The sequence below is a fragment of the Camellia sinensis genome, chromosome 9 (genome assembly GCF_055761805.1).
Source record: "Camellia sinensis isolate YWXY chromosome 9, ASM5576180v1, whole genome shotgun sequence".
NCBI classification, from domain to species: domain Eukaryota; kingdom Viridiplantae; phylum Streptophyta; class Magnoliopsida; order Ericales; family Theaceae; genus Camellia; species Camellia sinensis.
This window is the reverse complement of record NC_138969.1, coordinates 33,510,586-33,530,951: the sequence shown is the minus strand read 5'-3', so window position 1 is coordinate 33,530,951 and position 20,366 is coordinate 33,510,586. Positions and strand designations below refer to the sequence as shown.

At 34.0% G+C, this 20,366-nt stretch overlaps 1 protein-coding gene across 21 annotated transcripts in view; it reads left to right on the top strand.

Annotated features, from left to right (window-relative positions):
- The window catches only part of LOC114281963 (putative LRR receptor-like serine/threonine-protein kinase At1g07650), a 40,531-nt gene extending 25,427 nt beyond the window's left edge, over nucleotides 1-15,104 (top strand). For 15 of the 21 annotated variants that reach the window (XM_082886519.1, XM_082886515.1, XM_082886516.1 and 12 more), the window contains 11 exons: nucleotides 1,170-1,229; nucleotides 1,359-1,391; nucleotides 1,549-1,589; nucleotides 2,269-2,645; nucleotides 2,719-2,917; nucleotides 4,200-4,340; nucleotides 4,934-5,052; nucleotides 5,187-5,397; nucleotides 5,709-5,946; nucleotides 6,598-6,748; nucleotides 7,382-8,057. In XM_082886519.1, coding sequence (XP_082742645.1) covers nucleotides 1,170-1,229; nucleotides 1,359-1,391; nucleotides 1,549-1,589; nucleotides 2,269-2,645; nucleotides 2,719-2,917; nucleotides 4,200-4,340; nucleotides 4,934-5,052; nucleotides 5,187-5,397; nucleotides 5,709-5,946; nucleotides 6,598-6,748; nucleotides 7,382-7,759 — 1,948 coding nt within the window. In that variant the 3' untranslated portion in view covers nucleotides 7,760-8,057. Of the gene's footprint in view, nucleotides 1-1,169; nucleotides 1,230-1,358; nucleotides 1,392-1,548; nucleotides 1,590-2,268; nucleotides 2,646-2,718; nucleotides 2,918-4,199; nucleotides 4,341-4,933; nucleotides 5,053-5,186; nucleotides 5,398-5,708; nucleotides 5,947-6,597; nucleotides 6,749-7,381; nucleotides 8,058-11,687; nucleotides 11,757-13,399; nucleotides 13,932-15,055 lie in introns of those variants that run through there. The other 6 variants (XR_014339538.1, XR_014339537.1, XR_014339539.1 and 3 more) reach the window with 6 other exon arrangements.
- Nucleotides 15,105-20,366: the final 5,262 nt, after the last annotated feature.

Sequence of the window (20,366 nt, the reverse complement as noted above, 5' to 3'; positions counted from 1 at the left end):
AAACTGGACTGTGTCATTTTGTGTTAGGTCTATTTCTTCTTCCAATCATCATCAATCAATTTTTTTTGTCTCAGTGTGTTGTTTTGATTAGCATAAAAACTGAAATGTTTTGGAAATGTTGTTGGAACCTTTCAACAACGTTTCAAACTATGTTACCAAAAAACACAAATACCCTAGCAAATTACATATTGGTACATACGTTCCAAAAACGGTAAATTTAGTGATTCGAAACAATTCCAAAAAAATTTTTCCAATAAAAATCAAATGTATGAACTAAAATCTAAGGTGAGTTAAGTTTTGACAAGACAAAAAATAAAAATGGGTCATAATTTTCATAGAAATGATTTGCTACATGAAGGAAAAAAAAAATTATTGAATACCTAATAGTTAAAAGAAAATTACTCTACCTTAAATTCTGAAATGTAATATATATAAGTCTACTCCTATTGTACCAAATTTTAGAGCATGTGGCGTACCCCGTTCCCGTTCCATGCACTTGAACGATCCACGTTCTAGGTAACATAGGTTTCCAAAGAGACAAAAAAAAGTTTGAAAATACATAGAAATGCTTGGAAACATAAATTGAAATCTATTTAAATATATAAAAGCCTAGTAAACATAGTGATATGTATATGGTCATTCACATAAAAGAACAAGTGTAAATTCAAAAAAATAAAATAAAAAAAACTCAATTTTATCAAACACAAGTGTATATAATTCTAAAAGTGTGTAACATCCCAACAAAATAAGGTCTAAAAATGTACTTAGATTGTACTAATATTAGTATTATTATATTGCTAGCAATAATATTTATTAATACAGTAAAATATAACCTTTTATATTTATTCTAATAGAATTATAAAAAAAAATATGAAATATTCTAAATTTATGTCAACAAAACTCACTGTTTTGGCATATTGTATTGTGATTTAGTGTGTTTTGCTTGCTTGTTGATGGAAACATAAGAATTCCATTATTCCACTAATGTTTGCTTCGGTCTTTTTGGAAATGGAAATGTTTCAGCTGTTTCAATGGAAACAAATAGAAATTTTGTTCCTTGCAGGTCATATCTCAATATACAATGAGTGTGGGATCTATGAATCCTTTGTATTTTTTTTATTATTTTGTGGAGTTATCATGAATTATTCAAATGAAATGATTTTATGCAGCGTAATAGATCTTTCGTACAACAACTTTATTATGCAAGTTGTGCCTTGTAAAGATACCCTGTAAGATTTCTCTCTCTATCCCGGGGCTTCATTGAATTTGCAAGCACTTCTTTTTTGTTTTTTCACTTGTTCTTTTGTTTTCTTCCTTTCCTTTCCCTTAATTTTTATTTTTTATTTTTATCAAATCAGTAACTTGTTCAGAAGCTTCTCCGGTGGAAACTTGTAAGCTTCTAACTCACATTTGAAAAGTTACAGTTCGCATTTCAGTTCAATCGTATTATACTAGTGATTCGAATCAAAACATTATCCTCCTCTCCTCCTTTGCCCTCACTATTTTTATACTTTTTTTCTTTTCTTTTTCTTCATGCTATTAATTCAGGGAAATTAGCGAGTGCCTGAAGGTCTCTCCTTGTCCAAAACGTGAGTATATATTTCTCATAATCAAAACTCAATGTTATAGCTTAGTTTTATATTTATTTCTTCAATTCTTCCTTGTTGATATCAAACTTCACGACAACCTATGTTACATGGATTCAATAGGTCGGGTGCAAGTACATATGTAGAGGTCAGACCCATCAAACCTCAAATTAAGGATATGCAGACTCATTAAAAAGGGTCATATTTTTAATTTATTATGTGAGATAATATAGTGTTATATAAAATGTACAATGTCGAAAAGGTATTTTATAATAATAGTGTTAATAAAGTATCGAACACATATTCCACACCATTGTCTAAGAGTTGGGTGTTTGACATGCATATTTAATTTGTCCAAGAGTTGAGTGTCCGACATACGTATTTAATTTATTTTAAAAAGTAGATGTAACATATGTGGCGACTACATTTGGTTGACCCTTCATGTTGCAAAGGGAGAAAACACACACACACACACTCATTTTTTATTAGTACATTGGAGGCCGTAGGTGGGAAGGGGAGACTTGTCTCTGACAAGATTTGAAACCGTGACCTCCTACTGATGTGCAAGGAACCTGACCAATTGGGCTACCCCCAATCAATACACACACTCATTTAAATATGAAATATAGCTTTATCCTTTTTTTTTCTCTTTCATATGATCACACATGATGGATTTCTTCAGAAGATGGGTATTCCTTGCATATAAATTGTGGTGGAGGACAAACGAAAGTTGGAAACACTATGTATGTAGCAGATGAATTGCAGGGAGGTCCAGCGACATTGCAAGCAGCACAAAATTGGGGATTTAGTAGCACTGGACATTTCTGGGATGTCAATGCAAGTGCAAAGTACTATACGACCCAAAATGTTTCTGTTCTTACAATGAATGAGTCTCAATTGTACACAAGCGCTCGCCTCTCTCCTCTGTCTCTTACTTATTATGGGCGTTGCTTAGCAAATGGGAACTACACAGTGACCCTTCATTTTGCTGAGATAGTTTTCAGAGACGATGGATCCTATCAGAGTCTTGGTAGACGAATATTCGATGTTTATATCCAGGTAGTTAATATCATTGTAATTGCACCTTTTATTATGCAAATGGAAACATATTTGGTTAATTGGTTTGTTACAGGATGAACTAGTTTTGAAGGATTTTGATATTGAAGCTGTTGCACAAGGGGTTGACAAGGCTGTAGTTCGAAAATTTAACAACACAGTTGTTAAGAATAAGACTATAGAGATTCGCTTTTACTGGGCAGGGAAAGGGACAAGAGCTGTTCCTATTCGAGGAATTTACGGTCCTCTCATATCAGCTATTTCTATAGAATCCAGTAAGTTGTGTTCTGTTTAGGCTTTCCTTGTTTGTTTCTCAATGGTGAAACATCATCCTATCCCCCTCATGCTTGTGTTTGAGATTCTTTCTGTTACATTCTATATGATACTTGCAGATGATTGAATCAATGGCATGGTAAAGTCATTCCCCGACTCTTGAGATGAGATCTGAAAATTGTAAATTTAGATGATTGAATCAATGGCAGGGTAAAATTATAATCTATGAAGCACGGATACTTCAAATAGGAAGACGTATCCGTGTCGGATACCGATACTCCTCGGATACTTACGGATACGTATCAGGTATCAGATATTTATTAAAAATATCAGATACTTCTTAATTAATTTTTCATTAATTTTGAAGTATCGGATACTTAGTTTTGAAGTATCGGATGCTCCAAGTCACATATTATTGGACATTTCTTAATTAATTTTGAAGTACCAAATGCTCCAAGTCACGGATTACTCCTTTTATGAAATTAGAATTGTATCATTTTTGCATAACATCATAATATAATATAATTGCGAGGATAAATAGAATATTTTTATAATACTTTGCTTAGTTTTTTTTTATAAAAATAACATAGTAAGCTAAAGTAATAGAATTCATCAAATTGACATATCTTCATTGTATCATGCATGTCCCCTATTACTACATAGAAGTAAGGATTAATAAGATAATATAACAATAGTAAAAATAAATATCAATAAATAAATAACCAAACAAAGTTGCATAGAATATTTTTGACTAGTGCAAAAGGAAAAAGCATAGGGTCAAGTTGTGGATTGTTTTGATATTATAATATCAACAGATTAGACTTGATATTAAAATGAAATATTTGCAAGAGCTATTGAAAATTTAAAAACTAAACTAGCTACTGGCTTAAATTAATACCTAATTCTTAAAGATTAGTATTTTGCATTATAAAAGTACTGTGGTTTCTCAACATTCTTGAGCTTATGTGTAACTCACTGCTAATAATTTATTTATTTATTTATTACAAACATATCATAGCCGTACCCGTAGCTTACTTTTTTAGGTTTTGTTGTATCGCCATATCCGTATTGTATCGTATCCGTATCCCGTATCCATATATGTGCTTTCTAGATTATAATTTTCAGCTTTATAATGGCCATGATTCTACTCTTACTAGTTGATTTTTCTTTGAAGTGTTGAATAATTTCTTACGGAAGGAATTTCAAATATTGGTGAGGCTTTGGACAAAAGTTGTCAATTATAGATGCAACCTTATGCATGCTTTATCTGATTTTGCGATGTAGATTTCAAGCCTCATTCTGATCAGAGAAAGAAGATAGTCATTGTAGTTGGAGCTGTAACTTTTTCATTATGCCTCGTGTTCACGATTCTATTTATCTTTTGGCGGAGAGGCCATTCAAAAAGCATTACTTCAAGGGAACAAGGTCACTTATTTTTACTCCATGTTTTATTTTTTATTTTTGAAATGCCAACAATGTACTGACATGTATTCCAAGTATTGCAGAACGTAGGAACAATATATGACAGATGGTGAAATTGTGGTTGTTTGTCAACATTTTAATCCTCTTGAGTAGGCCTCCAAAATACTGACAATATGAATTTTTGAATAAAAGTTGTACATCTTTTTCTTCTTTCTTCTGAAGTAGTGGAGAGTATCAGAAAAAGACTCTCCATATTGTCAAATTAATCCTGTTTTAAATGTCTTGAGCTTGTTTGATAAATAATATCGTTATGATACCAAAATTCCCTTGCTTATATCTAAATGTCCCTTATAGACATCCCTTAATAGTTGAAAGTAATTGTTTGAGTTAAGAATGCTAACCATCTCTCATGCCACGAATTAGTACTGAGCTGTAGAGCAACAAAAGAAAATTTGGAACCTTATAACAAGTTGGGATTGTTTGTAGGTGTTGAAAGACTGAACTTCTCTTTTCATTGTTCCAACTTTTCTGCAACCAAACAATGTTAGTTATTTGATGATGCAGTCAAAAAAATAAAACTACTTGTTCTTTTGCAGAACTAAGAGGATTAGATTTGCAAACTGGTTTATTTACCTTCAGACAAATTAAAGTTGCCACTAACAACTTTGACGATAACAACAAAATTGGGGAAGGCGGTTTTGGATCTGTGTATAAGGTATATCGTAATTAATTGTATTTTTGTACTATGTCATATTCACTTTCTGTTTTTTGTTTATGCTATGATGTCATGTGGAGATGTCAATTCCATGTTAAAGTGTTACTAAAAAATAAGTTGTTATTTCAATGCAGGGTATATTACTAGATGGTACTGTAATTGCAGTTAAGCAACTTTCTTCCAAATCAACGCAAGGAAATCGTGAATTTGTTAATGAGATTGGTATGATCTCTGGTTTACAGCATCCAAATCTTGTAAGATTGTACGGATGTTGCATTGAAGGGAATCAACTACTATTGGTGTATGAATACATGGAAAATAATAGCCTTGCCCGCGCTCTATTTGGTAACTTAATGTTTTCAGTTGTGTATATTTCGTTAGTTGAACAAGATTATCAAGAAAATATTATGGAGCAACAGAGCTTACCAGTGTTGATGCTGTAGCTCATGCAGTTATGTTCAATCCCCAACATTCCCCTCTCCTAGCCCTCAAGACTAGGCTACAGTAGGAATTTCTAATGTCAAAAAAAAAAAAAAAAAATTAAAGAAGCAAACATTATTACATCTATTTCCAACCATTAATAATCTAGATTTGTTTTTTTTCCTTTCCTTGTTTTTTTGTCTCCTTCTTGATTTGCTATTTCTTGTCAATTATAGGTCCAAAGGAATGGCAATTGAATTTGGGTTGGCCTACCAGGCTAAGGATTTGTATTGGCATAGCAAGAGGTTTGGCATTCCTGCACGAGGAATCAAGACTGAAAATTGTTCATAGGGACATCAAGGCTACCAATGTGCTACTTGATGGGGATCTTAACCCCAAGATCTCTGATTTTGGTCTGGCTAAGCTTACCGAAGATGACAACACCCACATTAGCACCAGGGTTGCTGGAACTATGTAAGCTACCAAGATTTCTCTTTCCTTCATAAGACAAACACTGTCCCCACATTTTTAGAAGTAATTATATCTAAGATGCCACCTTAGAAAAGGCTAGAAATATATAGGTATCTCCTTTATTACTGGCCATGTGTTCCTCACACATCGTCATGAAGACCTACCCGTGTTAGCCTTCAAGGGACACATGAACAGTCTACGTGTTCGATCTTACTCAAATAGGATTAAATCAACCCATAGTATCTCGTTATATGCCCAAGTCCTAAGACTTCATTCTTAAGAAGTTTGCCAACCAGACATCCTGCAAGAATTAAGAGTTTGGGCATCATCTCCCTGTCGTTGAAGTCTCATAGCTTGTCATTACATTGTGGTGGTCATACAACACATCTTATAACATGGTAGTGGTTTTACTTTGTCCTTTATTGTGGTGATAGTATTGCATTGCTATGTGGTAATTACAATAACTTTTCATCACTAAGCTGTCTAGTTCTGATCATATTTGATCACCTTGAAAATTGCATGAATGCTTGCAAATTGCCAAATAAGGTTGTGTATTGTTAGCATTTACCACTTAAAACTACTGATAATGTTCGAGCTGTACTAAAAAGTATATATTGTTAAAATAAAATAAACAAAATTATGTTTGTTGTGCAGAGGGTACATGGCCCCAGAATATGCATTATGGGGTTATTTAAGCAACAAAGCAGATGTTTACAGTTTTGGGATTGTTGCATTGGAAATTGCTGCTGGAAAGGACAAAATGAAATTTCGTACTAGTGATAAATATGTTTGTCTGCTTGATTGGGTAAGTTCTTGGTTCTTGAAGGTTTAGGGTTGAATATACTTTAAAGACGTTTCTTGCTTTGTGACCTATCTGTTTGGCTTAATTGGCCAACTATGACTTGAGTGAACACAAACTTAGCAGGAAGTTGAACTAACCTGAAATGGTTTCGTCAATGAGTATTTGAGCCAATTGCCATTTATTGTTTGCAAGGCTTTAAATTTTGATTGGTCTAGAATGTTTAGTTTTTATTGAAATGTTAGTGGATTACTTATATTCAGGATAACTGATATTCCAATAACCCTGGAAATTTAGAGTGAAAAAGCTTGAAGACAGCCAAAATTTGGTTTCTCATCAAGGACATAAAATCAAAAGAGAATGCCTTTTATTTGAAATTTTCACCCAACATGAAACATTGCTTTTCCGAGTCAGTTTTAATCTTGTTTGTCCATGGTGGGCATGACTAGTGGTTGTTCATACCCAAGTCTACTTCCATAAATGTTCTATTTTCTTACTTGTTTATTATTATTATTATTATTATTATTATTATTATTATTTATTTATTTATTTATTTTTTGATTTGGTGGTTGGGGGGTTGCTAGGATCATTATTTGCCCGGTTCATTTCATATCAGTATCATTCTTGTGCTTGTTTCAGGCCCTTGTTTTGCAACAAAAAGGGCGTTTAATGGAGTTGGTGGATCCAAAGTTGGGTCCTGATTTCGACAAGGAAGAGGCAATAAAAATGATCAAGATAGCATTATTATGCACTAATCCATCTCCGGCACATAGGCCTGCCATGTCTGCAATAGTAAGCATGCTTGAAGGTCATCTTGACATTCAGGACTTAGTCATGGATCCAAGTATCTATGGTGATGAATACAGGTTCAGATCCCTCAAAGACAAGTACGATGAGCTGCAACTGCAGAGTTCGAATGAAGCTCAGAGCCTTATTGATTCAACGGTCACGACACAAATTGGATCTTCCTCTGCATCTACCAATGATCTTTATCAAATCAATCTTGATTCTGCGTAACGCTGCCAGCATGAGGATGTGTCTTGGTGGGTTCATTATATTTTCTGCAATGCCTTCATTAGCATTTTTTTTAAAAAATTTTTTAGAAGCAGTAGTATGCATTGACTATTGCTTTCAAATATATGAAAAGTGCTTTCAAGAGGCTCATCAAATAGTGCTTTAGATGTGTATGCAGCCTTCATGTTTCACCTACTCTTACATTTGGCCTACAATAGCTTAATATCTTTTTTCCTCTATTTTTTTGGCAAATTATACTTTGTCCTTTAAATACAATCATTTTGTCAACTTGATTGTTAAACTTGAAGTTTTATTTATTTATTTTTTGTACCCAAGCGGTAGTCCAAGTGGTCTCATGAGCAGAGACACTTAGATATGAATGAGCTGAGGTCTCAAGTTTAAGTCAATGAAGTGGTGTCTGTTTTTGTTGTCAAATTTTTGTTTTGTTTTTGTTGATAACTTATTGAACATTCATTAATAGAACCATTAAAAGACCATTTATTCATTAAAGGTCTAATTAATGAAAGCAAAAGTGTATTTAATTAAGAGGTCTGTTATTAGCAACTGTCTAAATTCTTTAGACCTCCCATTTCTTTGAGCCTCCACCCTAAACCCTAAATTTTAATAAAATTTCTTTGAACACCCTACTTAATACCAAATTTATCCCTATCCATAATATTATCACACCTAAGGCACACCCACCTAATTTTTCACACCCTCTCTCCTTCTTCTTTTGATGACTGTCCATCTCCTATTAAAAAAAAATGATGATAGTCATTGCATCAGTAAACACCATTGTCTTAATGAAGAGCATTGCATCGACATTCCATCATTGAAATTCCTATTGGCTCTTAACGAAAGGAGAAATCGATTAAACAGTGTCCAAAGACTACCGTCGAAAAACTCGTAGACTCCCCATCTTATCAACAACATTGCCTCTCTTCTTTCTATCACATTTTTGTTTTTTGGTTTATTTCAGCATAAAAGGGAGTTTTAGAGGGAAAAACCCTCACAAAAAATACAACCTGGTGTTGAAGATACACAAATTGAACTATTCGGCACAATAGTGCCGAAAATAAAGGTCATGTTCGGTTCAACAATACTGACTATCTACATTATTGTTCAGAATCCATATATTGAACTAAATGTTTGTGTTCAGTATTGTGTTACCGAACATAATCTTAACAGTTGGCAAACTAATATCGAACATCTCAAACAAAACAACAACGATTGAAAACAACCGAGAATGTTAATGCAAGATAGATAAACTTATCAATGGAATGCCAGCTTTATCAGGATTTAAGATGGTTATGAAGAGTAACATGTTTAGGGTTTATGTTGGTTGGTTATTGTTAGGTTTTATTCTTGGCAACCCTGTTTGACAAAACTCCTTTCAGTTATATTTGTTTTCGCACTTTTATTTCAGTGAGGCTATGAGTGTTTAGATGCGAATCCAACCCGAATGTGACTTTCAGAGAAGTTTGTGATGCTAATGCTTTCAAGATTGCCACTTCGCTGATTATGACGGGGATCGAGCTGCCCGGTCAGCTCGCGGGGGTCCAGGGGGCAGCGTCCCTTGGCGGGTCCAGGGCAGCGCCCCTGAAGCAAAATGCAAAAATGCATTCCAAGTTGCCTGTCCGCTCGAGCGGACATTACCCCGCTCGAGCGGAGAATCCTTGGTTCCAGTAGTTTTGGTCGCCTGTAAAAGTACTGAGATGTGTGATTTTGCGCTCGAGCGGGTTCTCTAGCGCTCGAGCGGACTCTGTTATATCACGCGCATATTTTGCTGAAGCCGCTCGAGCGGGCTGTTGGGCGCTCGAGCGAAGATCGCGGGACAGATTCTATAAATACACGTGTTGGGTCAAATTTTAGGATTACTACTCCAGATCTTCTTCTTGGGTTCTAGGGTTTATATCTGGGGATATTTTGCTAGTTTTCTTTGATGTTTTGTTTGAGTATTCAACTCATGGTTTAAAGATTATACATCAAAGATTTGTTTGTTTATTCTACATAAAAGAGAGAGTTGTTCTTCGGTGGATTCTGAAGAATTCGAGCCTGAAGCTTTGGTGGATTCCGGAGTGGCTCATCGTAAAGACAATTCCGAGGTGAAGACGGGTTGGAAGAGGCACATAGAGGTTGGTTCAATTAGGCGTGGATTCGCTAGGTAATTGAGAGTATACCTGTGTAATTCCTTTAAATCTTCTTAGTGGATTGTTTTGTTGCTGTTGCCCGTAGTTTTTTAAACACAGTTGGAGGTGTCCAATTGTGGTTTTTCCACGTTAAAATCGTTGTGTTGATTTGTCTTGATTGTTTGATTGGGATTGTTATATACTGCTTAAAATTGTTACATAATCACAAATCAATATCTAGGGGATTTCTAAATTTTTCAAATGAAGAGTAACAGGTTTAGGGTTTAAAAAGGTGGAATACTTATAGTTGGAGGTGGAGCTAGGGGTAGGGGTAGGGGTGGGGGTGGAGCTGGTTGTATAATATTGTATAGTGTTAGTTATTATTTGATAAGTGGATGTTCTATTAAATGATGTTTTTTAATATAATTTTACTTCGTAATATAATTGTAATAAAAGAAAAATTAAAAATTACGAGTTAAAAAAATTTAGACAGATGGTAATACATGCACTCTTAATTAAACCAAATATGTTGAGCCTTGATAGTAGACTAGTGGTGCCCATTGATGACAACTTTAGAAGAGAGTTGTTAATGATTTATTATTATTTTTTTAATAAAAAAGTCAATGAATTGGATCTGATACAAATAAAGATAAAATAGTCAATGAACTTTATTATACTTCCATGTGCTAGTCACATGACCTTTTTCCACCCATGTACCTAATTGTGTGCAATAGTTGGACCAATTTGAGAAATTGAGATTTTTGGTTTAATGTGTTGTAATTGAAATTGTAACAACCAAATTAAAACAACACTAAAATGTCATAAAATGCAATTTACCCTTCTAACATTAATCTTGCTACATCATATTGATATAGTTTTTAGAAAATCTTCACTAAAAAATACATGACTCAAGAAGAGTACAACAGGTGGATGTTATATTACAAAACAGAGTGAGTGGGTTAGTTGCATTTGTAAAAGGTTCCATCTTGAAAATAATTAAATTCATAGAACATAAAATGTCTTGCTTTTGGAAAGAAACTATTTCATGTAAAGCAATGGAATTTTAATATTGTAATTAATATTTGAATTTTTTTTCATTCTACATATATTTTTTATGAATTTAGAGAAAGTAACGATAGGGTACCTTGAGATATAATACGATGGTGGGCGTTGGAGAAAAAGATTGATGTGTTAAAAGACATGCATGATAAAGTTGTGACTACAATTAGATCACCTACACAAGAGAAACTAGTGAATTTTCTATCATTTAAGGACTGCATCAAGGGACAACTTTGAGTCTTTACTTGTTTACCTTATTCATGGATGAATTAATTAAGTACATTCAGGATGATATCACATGGTATATGTTGTTCACAAATGGGATTATTGTAATGGATGAAACTAAGGAATTAACACTAAATTACAAATCTATAGAGAAGTACTCAAGTAAAAGAGGCTTAAAATTAGTAAAAATAAAAATGAATACATGGAAGGTTAAATGTCACTTTATCTCCTTGTAGTTTACGTCAGGTGCAATTTACTCCTCTGACATTTGGAAATAAACACATAACTAGCTATGATTTGTGGACTAAAGTGTACTGCTTGTATCGTTAATGGTTTAAATGAAAAGATGAATTACTTTTGTACTTAAGTAACATCATCATGTATATCACAGACATTTTCATCATTTTTTTATGACTCAAAATGCTCTTTACCCTCTTGTGCTTTACTTCATGTAATTCTTATGATCAATCTCTTAAAGTTCCTTGGTTTGTGAAAATTGTGTCATTATTTTGTGGCAGGGAACTAAGCTTCAATAGGTTGCGAGGAAATATCCCTAACTTTAAAGGAGCCATATATTTGCAAACCATGTAAGTAATTACATTTAGGACAACAAGATGTCATAATTTCTTATGCATGGAAATCCTTCCTCGTTCATTTGTATTTATCTTTCAGTGTTGACAAAGAATCCCTCTTCTATAATTGCACCAATAAGAATGTGATTGGACGTTTGGAACTCACAAATTATGTCTAGCAGGAACTCACTTGTAGGTATTGTGCCAGCTGAAGCATTGATACCTGCTTGTAGTAATCAATAAAAGACACAAGAAGATAGAATTTAAAAAATAAACATTAAAACAAACACTTGTAGTGCATCCAACAATAGGTCTATGTCCATGGGTGAAGACAATTAAGAACATCCACTATATAGTGTACATTGTTTTTCCCGAAAACTATACCCAATTTGAAACACAACGAGAGTAAAAGTCCCAAATGCCAAAACTCTCCATATTTGAGATGGTACCTAGAAAAAAACCCAAGAACACGTAGAAAATTAACCCTATACTTTTCAAAGTATTAATCTTATATTTCGCCCCCCGAGAATGTGCTCCTCGTCCCTCCAAACAAATCAAAAAGTTGGACGCACTCAATTTCCTAACACTAGATCCTTTTTGTAGTCTTAAACCAAATTCCTTGTTGCACAAGAAACATTGAGTTCTCAACACACAAGAATGATTCACAAAAGGAAATACAACCAAATTCGAATTTGAGACAATTCACAAAAATCTTCACCTTAAATCAAACCACGAAGCCAACTTCTCCGCTAAACTTCATCCTCCACAAACTAGCATTAGGGCCTTCACCTTTGCCAATCAAGATAATACAATATTCAACAAGATTGATACAATGAAAGTTTAACAACCAGTACCTCGGTAGCATTTTCACCTTGACCTCTTATAGACCACAAAAATTTGCTTGTACTCAACCACAAGGAATAACGATGCCCACCCCACAAGCAACTTTGTCCTCAAGTCAACCTTCTCTTGAATAAGGGCTTATCTTTTGTTGAATCTTCCTAGAATTAGAGCTCCATCACAACTGCTCATTAGAGCAATGGCAAATCAGTGGTACACTTCACAAAGGAAATCCATATGAAACATATTTTTTGTTTCAACTCTAGCTGTCTATGAAGCTCACTAAGACACCTGTACTCTGTTACAAATGATATTGAGGTGGCTTAGAGCACCTCTCAAATGTTGATTTCCGTAGGTAAAGACTTGAGATGATTTATCTCTCCTACTCCTCAAGGGTGTGTAGAGATTCTTCAATACTCTCCAATGAACTTGTTAACCTAGCTTTCAATGTTCAACTGAAATGGCAATGTGCAACTTCTGAAATTTTGCAAATTGAAACAATATTAAATAGTGAGTACCTTTCAAGTTCACGACTTTACGTTCCAAGAGCATGGAGGTTTTCACCCCATCCTTCCATTGTTCCAGTCATATCATATGTATATGACACACCACTCCTTAACTCTGTACTTCCGCTCTTGAGAAAACAAGATGTTGAGTGAAGTTACATATTCTTCTTTTTCTCGTGTGTCTTTTACCTTTTAATTCTACATTAAATTTGTCAAAAGTAGCAATCTAAGTAATTGCATAACTATGGTGACATGACATTGCTTATTTGAATGGCTTTTTTCATATCAGTATCTTTATTGTGCTTATTTCAGGACCTTGTTTTGCAACAAAAAGGATGTTTAATGGAGTTGGTGGATCCAAAGTTGGGTCCTGATTTCGACAAGGAATGGGCGATAAAAATGATCAAGATAGCATTATTATGCACTAATCCATCTCCGGCACTTAGGCCTGCCATGTTTGCAGTAGTAAGCATGCTTGAAGGTCATCTTGACATTCAGGACTTAGTCATGGATCCAAGTATCTATAGCGTTGAACATAGGTTCAGATGTCTCAGTGACAAGTACGATGAGCTGCAACTGTAGAGTTCGAGTGAAGCTCACACCATTATTGATTTGATGGTCACATTACAAATTGGATCTTCCTCTACATCTACCAATGATCTTTGTCAAATCAATCTTGATTCTGCGTAACGCAGCCAGCATGAGAATGTGTCTTCGTGGGTTCATTATATTTTCTGCAATGCCTTTGTTAGCATTTTTTTTGAAATTTTTTTTAGAGGCAATAGTATGCATTGAGTATTGCTAATTTCAAAAGTATGAGAAATGCTTTCAAGATGCTTATCAAATAGTGCTTTAGATGTGTATGCAACTGTTAGTAAAAATTTTGTTAGGCTTAGATCGACAGAGCCTTAACCAAAATCTCACCAAACAACACAATGATCAAGCAATTGTGTTGAGGTTTTATGCCTTGAAAGTTCAAAGACTTCCTTGGAGTAAAAATAATGGCAATACAAACAAGAAAAAAAGAAAGAGAGAAGAAGAAGATGATGATGATATAAATGATTGAATTTACAATCAAATTACAAGTAAAATATATTAAGACTACTCCTATCTAAGTTTGAACTACTCCTATGTAGATTAAATCTACTCCTACGATAGAAAAGAAATGAAAATCAAGTAATGTATTGATTTGTTGATCATCTTTTCAATAAAGCCATCAATGGATATTTATACAAAGAAATGTAGGAAAAAATTTCTGTTAACCATCATCTAACCACCCATATAACTTCCACCTTCTTACATGTTAGTAATTGACCCTTCCTAACCAAGATCGGTGAGGCACGAAATAACAAACAAAAAGGAAAAAACGAATCAAACAAATCACACACACAAGAACACAAGGATTTACGTGGTTCACCCCAGAATAAGGCTACGTCCATGGCTGCTGAGATTTTCACTATGATCAGAAAAATACAATTCTCTCTTAACCTAAAAGAGGCACCTCCTCATTTATTTATAAGTATAGAATTAGGGTTACACGGAACCCCCCCCCCCCAAACCCCCCATTGGACCCAGTGCTTGAGTGAACAATAGGGTTGAGTGAACAATACTTATCAGTGTCTACCGACCCAACATTATATTGCCACTTGTCCTCTATCCCTTGAATCTTCAAAACTTGACTTAACTTCTCTTAACTTCCAATATTTTTCTGCATAATCGTAATAATAACAACAATAATAATAGTAAGTAATAGAAAGTTTAAACCTAGTCATAATCGACAGAAATTTTATTTATGCTGTAAACAGCAGCTTTCATGTTTTACCTGCTCTCATATTTGGCCTACTATAGCTTAATATCTTCTATCCTCATTTATTATTTTTTTGCAAATTATACTTTACCCTTAAATACAATCATTTTGTCATTTTGATTGTTAAACTTGAAGCTTTATTTATTTATTTTTTGTACCAGGGAAGTAGTCGAAGTGATCATGAGGGGAGACACTTAGGTGCCAGTGAGTACCATGTAATAATGTACCTGTTTGATACAACTTATTTGAGCAGCTTATAGCTTTTTTAATCTGACAATTTATGCTAGAATGTCTATTGTAGCTTCTACTTATAGTTTATAAGGCAGAAAAAATAATTTAAATAAACTGAAAAAGTTAATATTTGCAAGCTAGAAAAGTTAATATTTGATTCCCTAAAAGTGATCAACAGGACAGCCACGTCTTCATTATGCACCTCTGCATTTAGCATTGGGTACACCTTATACAATAACTGTCCTAACTCTACCCTATCTTTTGTTTTATTTCTTCTAGAACAATCATACACTACAACAAACTACACATTTGGCGATGAAAATTGGTGACCAAAATAAATTTAGTAGCCAAAAAAATGCCTTTTGGTGACTAATTTTTTTTATAGTCACGAAAGGTTCACGGTTTAGCTACCATTTCAATTTAATCGAGATATATTGTTTTTCGGTGACTAAAAAAAATTTAGTCACTAAATATATAGTAATAGTCGACTAAAGAAAAATTAGTCGCCAAAAGTCTATATTTTATGCTACTAATTCTAGGTTTAGTTGCTAAATATGGTTATTTGCCGAAAAAAAGATAGTTTAGTCGCCAAATATTATGGACATTCTTTATACCTTTTGGTGACTAAACAATTTAGTCGCCGTATATTCAATTTTTGCTGACGAAAAAAAAAATAGTAGCCAAATGATACTTTTGGCTACCGATATATTAGTCGCTGTTACTTAATCTTTGGTTGCAAAACAGCTAGTTGTTATTCATTACTATTTGGTGACAAAAAAAATAATTTAGTCGGTAAAGGTTGATTTTTTTTTTTTAGAGGGAAACCAATTAATTTTAGCGTCCGATATGCACTGTCTGTTCTATCTCTCACACACATACGAGTTGGACTGTTCTGTCTCAAACACTTTTTGCTTTTTGTTGACACTACCAAACTTCACCCCCGCTCACAACCGATACTCACCACCGGCGCTTGCCACCGTTGCACATCGCCACCGCCACTTGTAAATCACCATCGCCACTTAATCACAGGTATTTTTCTCTCGCTCTGTCGCTCTCGGTCTTTCTCCCTCTCTGCTGCTCTCAATCTCTATCCCTCTCTGTCTATCTCACTCTTTTTCTCTCTCTGTCCATTTTGGTCTCTCTCTCTCTGTCTTCCTCTATTTCCTCATTTCTCATACTTGCTCTAGGGTTTTATATGATTGTTATTGTTTAATTGTGTGTTGATTTCTTAACTCAAAATCCAAAATTTTGTGTTCATTTTGTATTGATTTCTGAGCTTGAATTTGGGACATGACTGGGGGTATTCTAATACTAAACTATTTAGTAACAGAAATTAACTTGTACAGACTGTATTGTCCACTTTCAGTCAATATGGTGAGAAAACTAAAGCAAATATGGGAAACCTATATGGATTATGAACATGAATGACAAGTTACATGACCTGATCGTAAAACTGCCCCCAAACCACTCTGTGGGTGTCACAGGTAGTTTCCTTGTGATAAATAGGACCTTTGGGGACAAACCACTTGTAATTAGCACACATATGTTGGGAGTTAGAGTCGAAAATGCCTTAAACTTAGTCAAAAAAGGCTGTTCAGGAGGCGAAAATACAAAACAGCCCCTAAACCACTCTATAGATGTCATAGACAGCTGCATCATGACAAATAGGACTTGTGGGGATAGACGAGATGTAATTAGCATACGTAGGTTGAGAGTTGGAGTAAAAAATGCCTTAACCTTGTCGAAAAAAGGCATTTCGGGGACAAAAATGTAAAACATCCCCCGAACTACTCTATAGATGTCATGGGTAGCTTCTTCGTGACAAATAGGACCTATGGGGATAGACGGCATGTAAGTAGCGCATGTAGGTTGGGAGTTTGAGTAAAACATGCTAGAAAACAAAGTCTTTTGGAACCACAATATATCATGATCTATTATTCTCCCTGTAACGACCCGAACATGTATTTGATTAAATAATCATCTAATTGCATTGTTATGTGCTAAATGATTATGTGTTGTTGTGAAATTGCATGTGAATTAGAAGGATTTGAATTTATATCTATTGATTATAGGAGAACCTGTTGAAATTACAACTTTAAACTAAAAATTGAAGGTCTGAGAGGCGCCAGAAATCAAAACTGAGTACATATTTGTGATCAACATGATTTTTAGGACTTAATGAGAAGTTTGATAAAAAAATTTGATTCTGAATGAATTAATTGGATTTAATTAAATATTATATATATATATATATATATATATATATGTGTGTGTGTGTGTGCCTTAGTTGAGAGACTCAACAAAATATCTTCATTCTTGAAGACATAAAAACGTAGAGAGAGAGATAGTGAGAGAGAGTTCTAGAGAACTCAAGAAGAAGAAGAAGAAGGGGGATTAAGCCAAATCTTCACCAATTTAACCATCTAAGGTAAGATTTTCCCTCTAATTTCATGAGTTCAAGTCATAATACCCATGAAATCTAACAATCTAAGAGTTTAATGGTGTAAGTTGATGTTAGAAACCCACATGAGCTTTAAAAATAGCTCAAGATATTGACATACATGGCATGAGTTCATGAAATTTTTGTTCATACATGTGAAATCTTGCATGGTTTTTCAATTGAGAAGGAAACTTGTGAATTTTGAGAATTGGAGTTCAAACTTGCATGTTTCTAAAGTTATATTTCAATTCAAGAGTTGATTTGTTTTTATATGGGAATTTGAAGGTTGATTTAAAGTCATGAGTTTTGATTTGAAGCCATAATCTTTATTTGAAGATGGAAATGTTTAAATCCATATGTTTTGAAGTGTTTTGAGCCTTATTTTGTATACAATGAAGTTGAGGTTGCAACAGGGAAAAGGTCCATTTTTTTTATAGCAGATTTCAAACTGGTTTTGCACCAACACTGCTCGAGCAGCCTGGGCCACCACTTGAGCTACTAGCCTTTTTTGCTTTAAGTTGCATTCTGTTTTGGGGCCGGCCACCACACAAACGGCTAGGCCACCGCACGTGCGACCTGCAGGGCAGTTTTTCCGGTTTCGTTTTCTTTCCGTTTCACCGACTACCGAGCCTTCATTTACATGGCTTTCACGTGTAACTCACATCTATATTCATAGCATGAACACGAAGGAAATGAAAGAATAAATAGGAGCAATTTAGCGAATAAGTAAAGGATGAATTGAATTAGTTTAAGAACCGATTGCATAAATTGAATATGTTATGAAATGTTGTCACGTCCCAAGCTCCGTGACAACGCCGCACACTCATTTGAGTGAGCATGCAAGGCTAAAAGTCCAACACATAACTAACAATGTAAAATACTCCAATCAAATCCTTAATTATCATAATACTAAAATCAATTAAAAAAATTGATTATTCTTATCATATGAAATTATCCACCAAGTCCACTAATAAAATCCATTAACAAAACAAATAATCCAAGTACTTAAATCATAGTCCTACTCTCGGCACTCCCATATGTAAAAAAAATCCCGCGCAGCTCTACTCTTCAGAATCTGAAAAAAAATAAAATAAGGGTAAGCTGGACAGCCTAGTAAATAACCAACCATCACTGCCAGCTGGATCAAGTATAAATAAATAAATAAATAAATCGATAATCAATAAATATAAATTTTTCTACAGTTCAATAAATGAACAATTATTTTGTAAGATGGTTTCATAGCTAAAAATAAACAATGTACAATACATTTTAAATGAAAAGCCAACAAGATAATTCAAAGTAATTCATTGTTCAAATCGATGGTTCAATATTCAGATGGTTCAATGATTTGATTCACAAAACCCAAGTCTTATTGACTACGGTCACATAGCCCGTGACAAGGCCCAGAACCACACATAGGCCGGTGGTAAAGCCCCAAAAGAAACTAGTTTCTGTGCCAATAAATAACCCCCATTGGCTAGGGTCCAAATCATAGTCAGACTAGAGTGATGTTCAAAATTCACACAATACACAAATTTTAAATAAAACATTCGATATTTTCAGAATAAACGTTTAGTATAATTTTCAGAATAGTTTCACCGAATATTCAAATAATTTTCATAATAATATTCGATATTGTTTTATACTTGACCCATATTTTATTTTAAGAGAACAGGAAAGCTACGAATAAATATTTATGATTTTAAACGATTCGATAGGATTAAAAATAAACCAACAGTGATAGAGGGTTACTTACCTCAAACAGCTAAAATAATATTTCCCAAGCTAATCTCAAATTACCAAGATCCACCTCAATCTCACAAACCTAATAAAATATTATACCACATAAACAATTATTATTGATCACCATGATGCATCTATCATTCTTTTCTTTATAATGTAATAATCTAATCCTATAGTCTACAAGTAAATTCCAAAACCCCAAAATACATACACCCAATCAACATACAAGATACTATGTCTAAAGAAATAGTTAGGAGTACCATAAAAACAAATCTTACCTCCAAGAGATGATTAGATCAAAGTCACCAATCTATGAATCTTCTTTCTTTTCTTTTCTTCTTCTTCTTCTCTCTCTCTTTTTTTTTTTTTTTTTTTTTTTTTTTTTTTTTTTTTTTTTCTCTACTGCTAGATCTGCCGCAGCAGCCACAACATCAATACCTCTATTTGTTTGTGCTTCTATGTTTCCAAGACCTAAAGCCCAAGTGGGCCTATAACCCAATCTCCCAAAATTACAAACTTAACCATCTAAGTAATAAAAATTTTTAAAAAAACCACCTCATAACTAATTCCTTGATGTTACTAAAATGACCCATATAAATTAATTTAATTACTACTTTATCCAAAAATAATTCTACACATAAAAATTTGGATTTTACATTCTTCCCCACTTAAAAGAAATTTTGTCCTCGAAATTTGACATACTTGGAGTCTCAAAAAGTTGTGGATACTTTTGTCTCATTTCATCCTCAAGTTCCCAAGTAGCTTCTCTTTCCGAGTGATTACTCCATTGAACCTTAACATAGTGAATGACTCGACGCCTCAAAACCTGTTCCTTTCTATCAGCAATTCGTATAGGGTGTTCCTCATATGTCAAATCCTCCTTAAACTGCAACGGTGCATGATCAATCACATGACTAGGATCCAGTATATACTTCCTTAACATTGAGACATGAAAAACATTATGAACTCCAACTAGTGAAGGTGGTAGGGCAAGTCTGTAAGCTACCTCACCAATTCGATCTAAAACCTCAAATGGCCCAACAAATCTAGGACTCAAT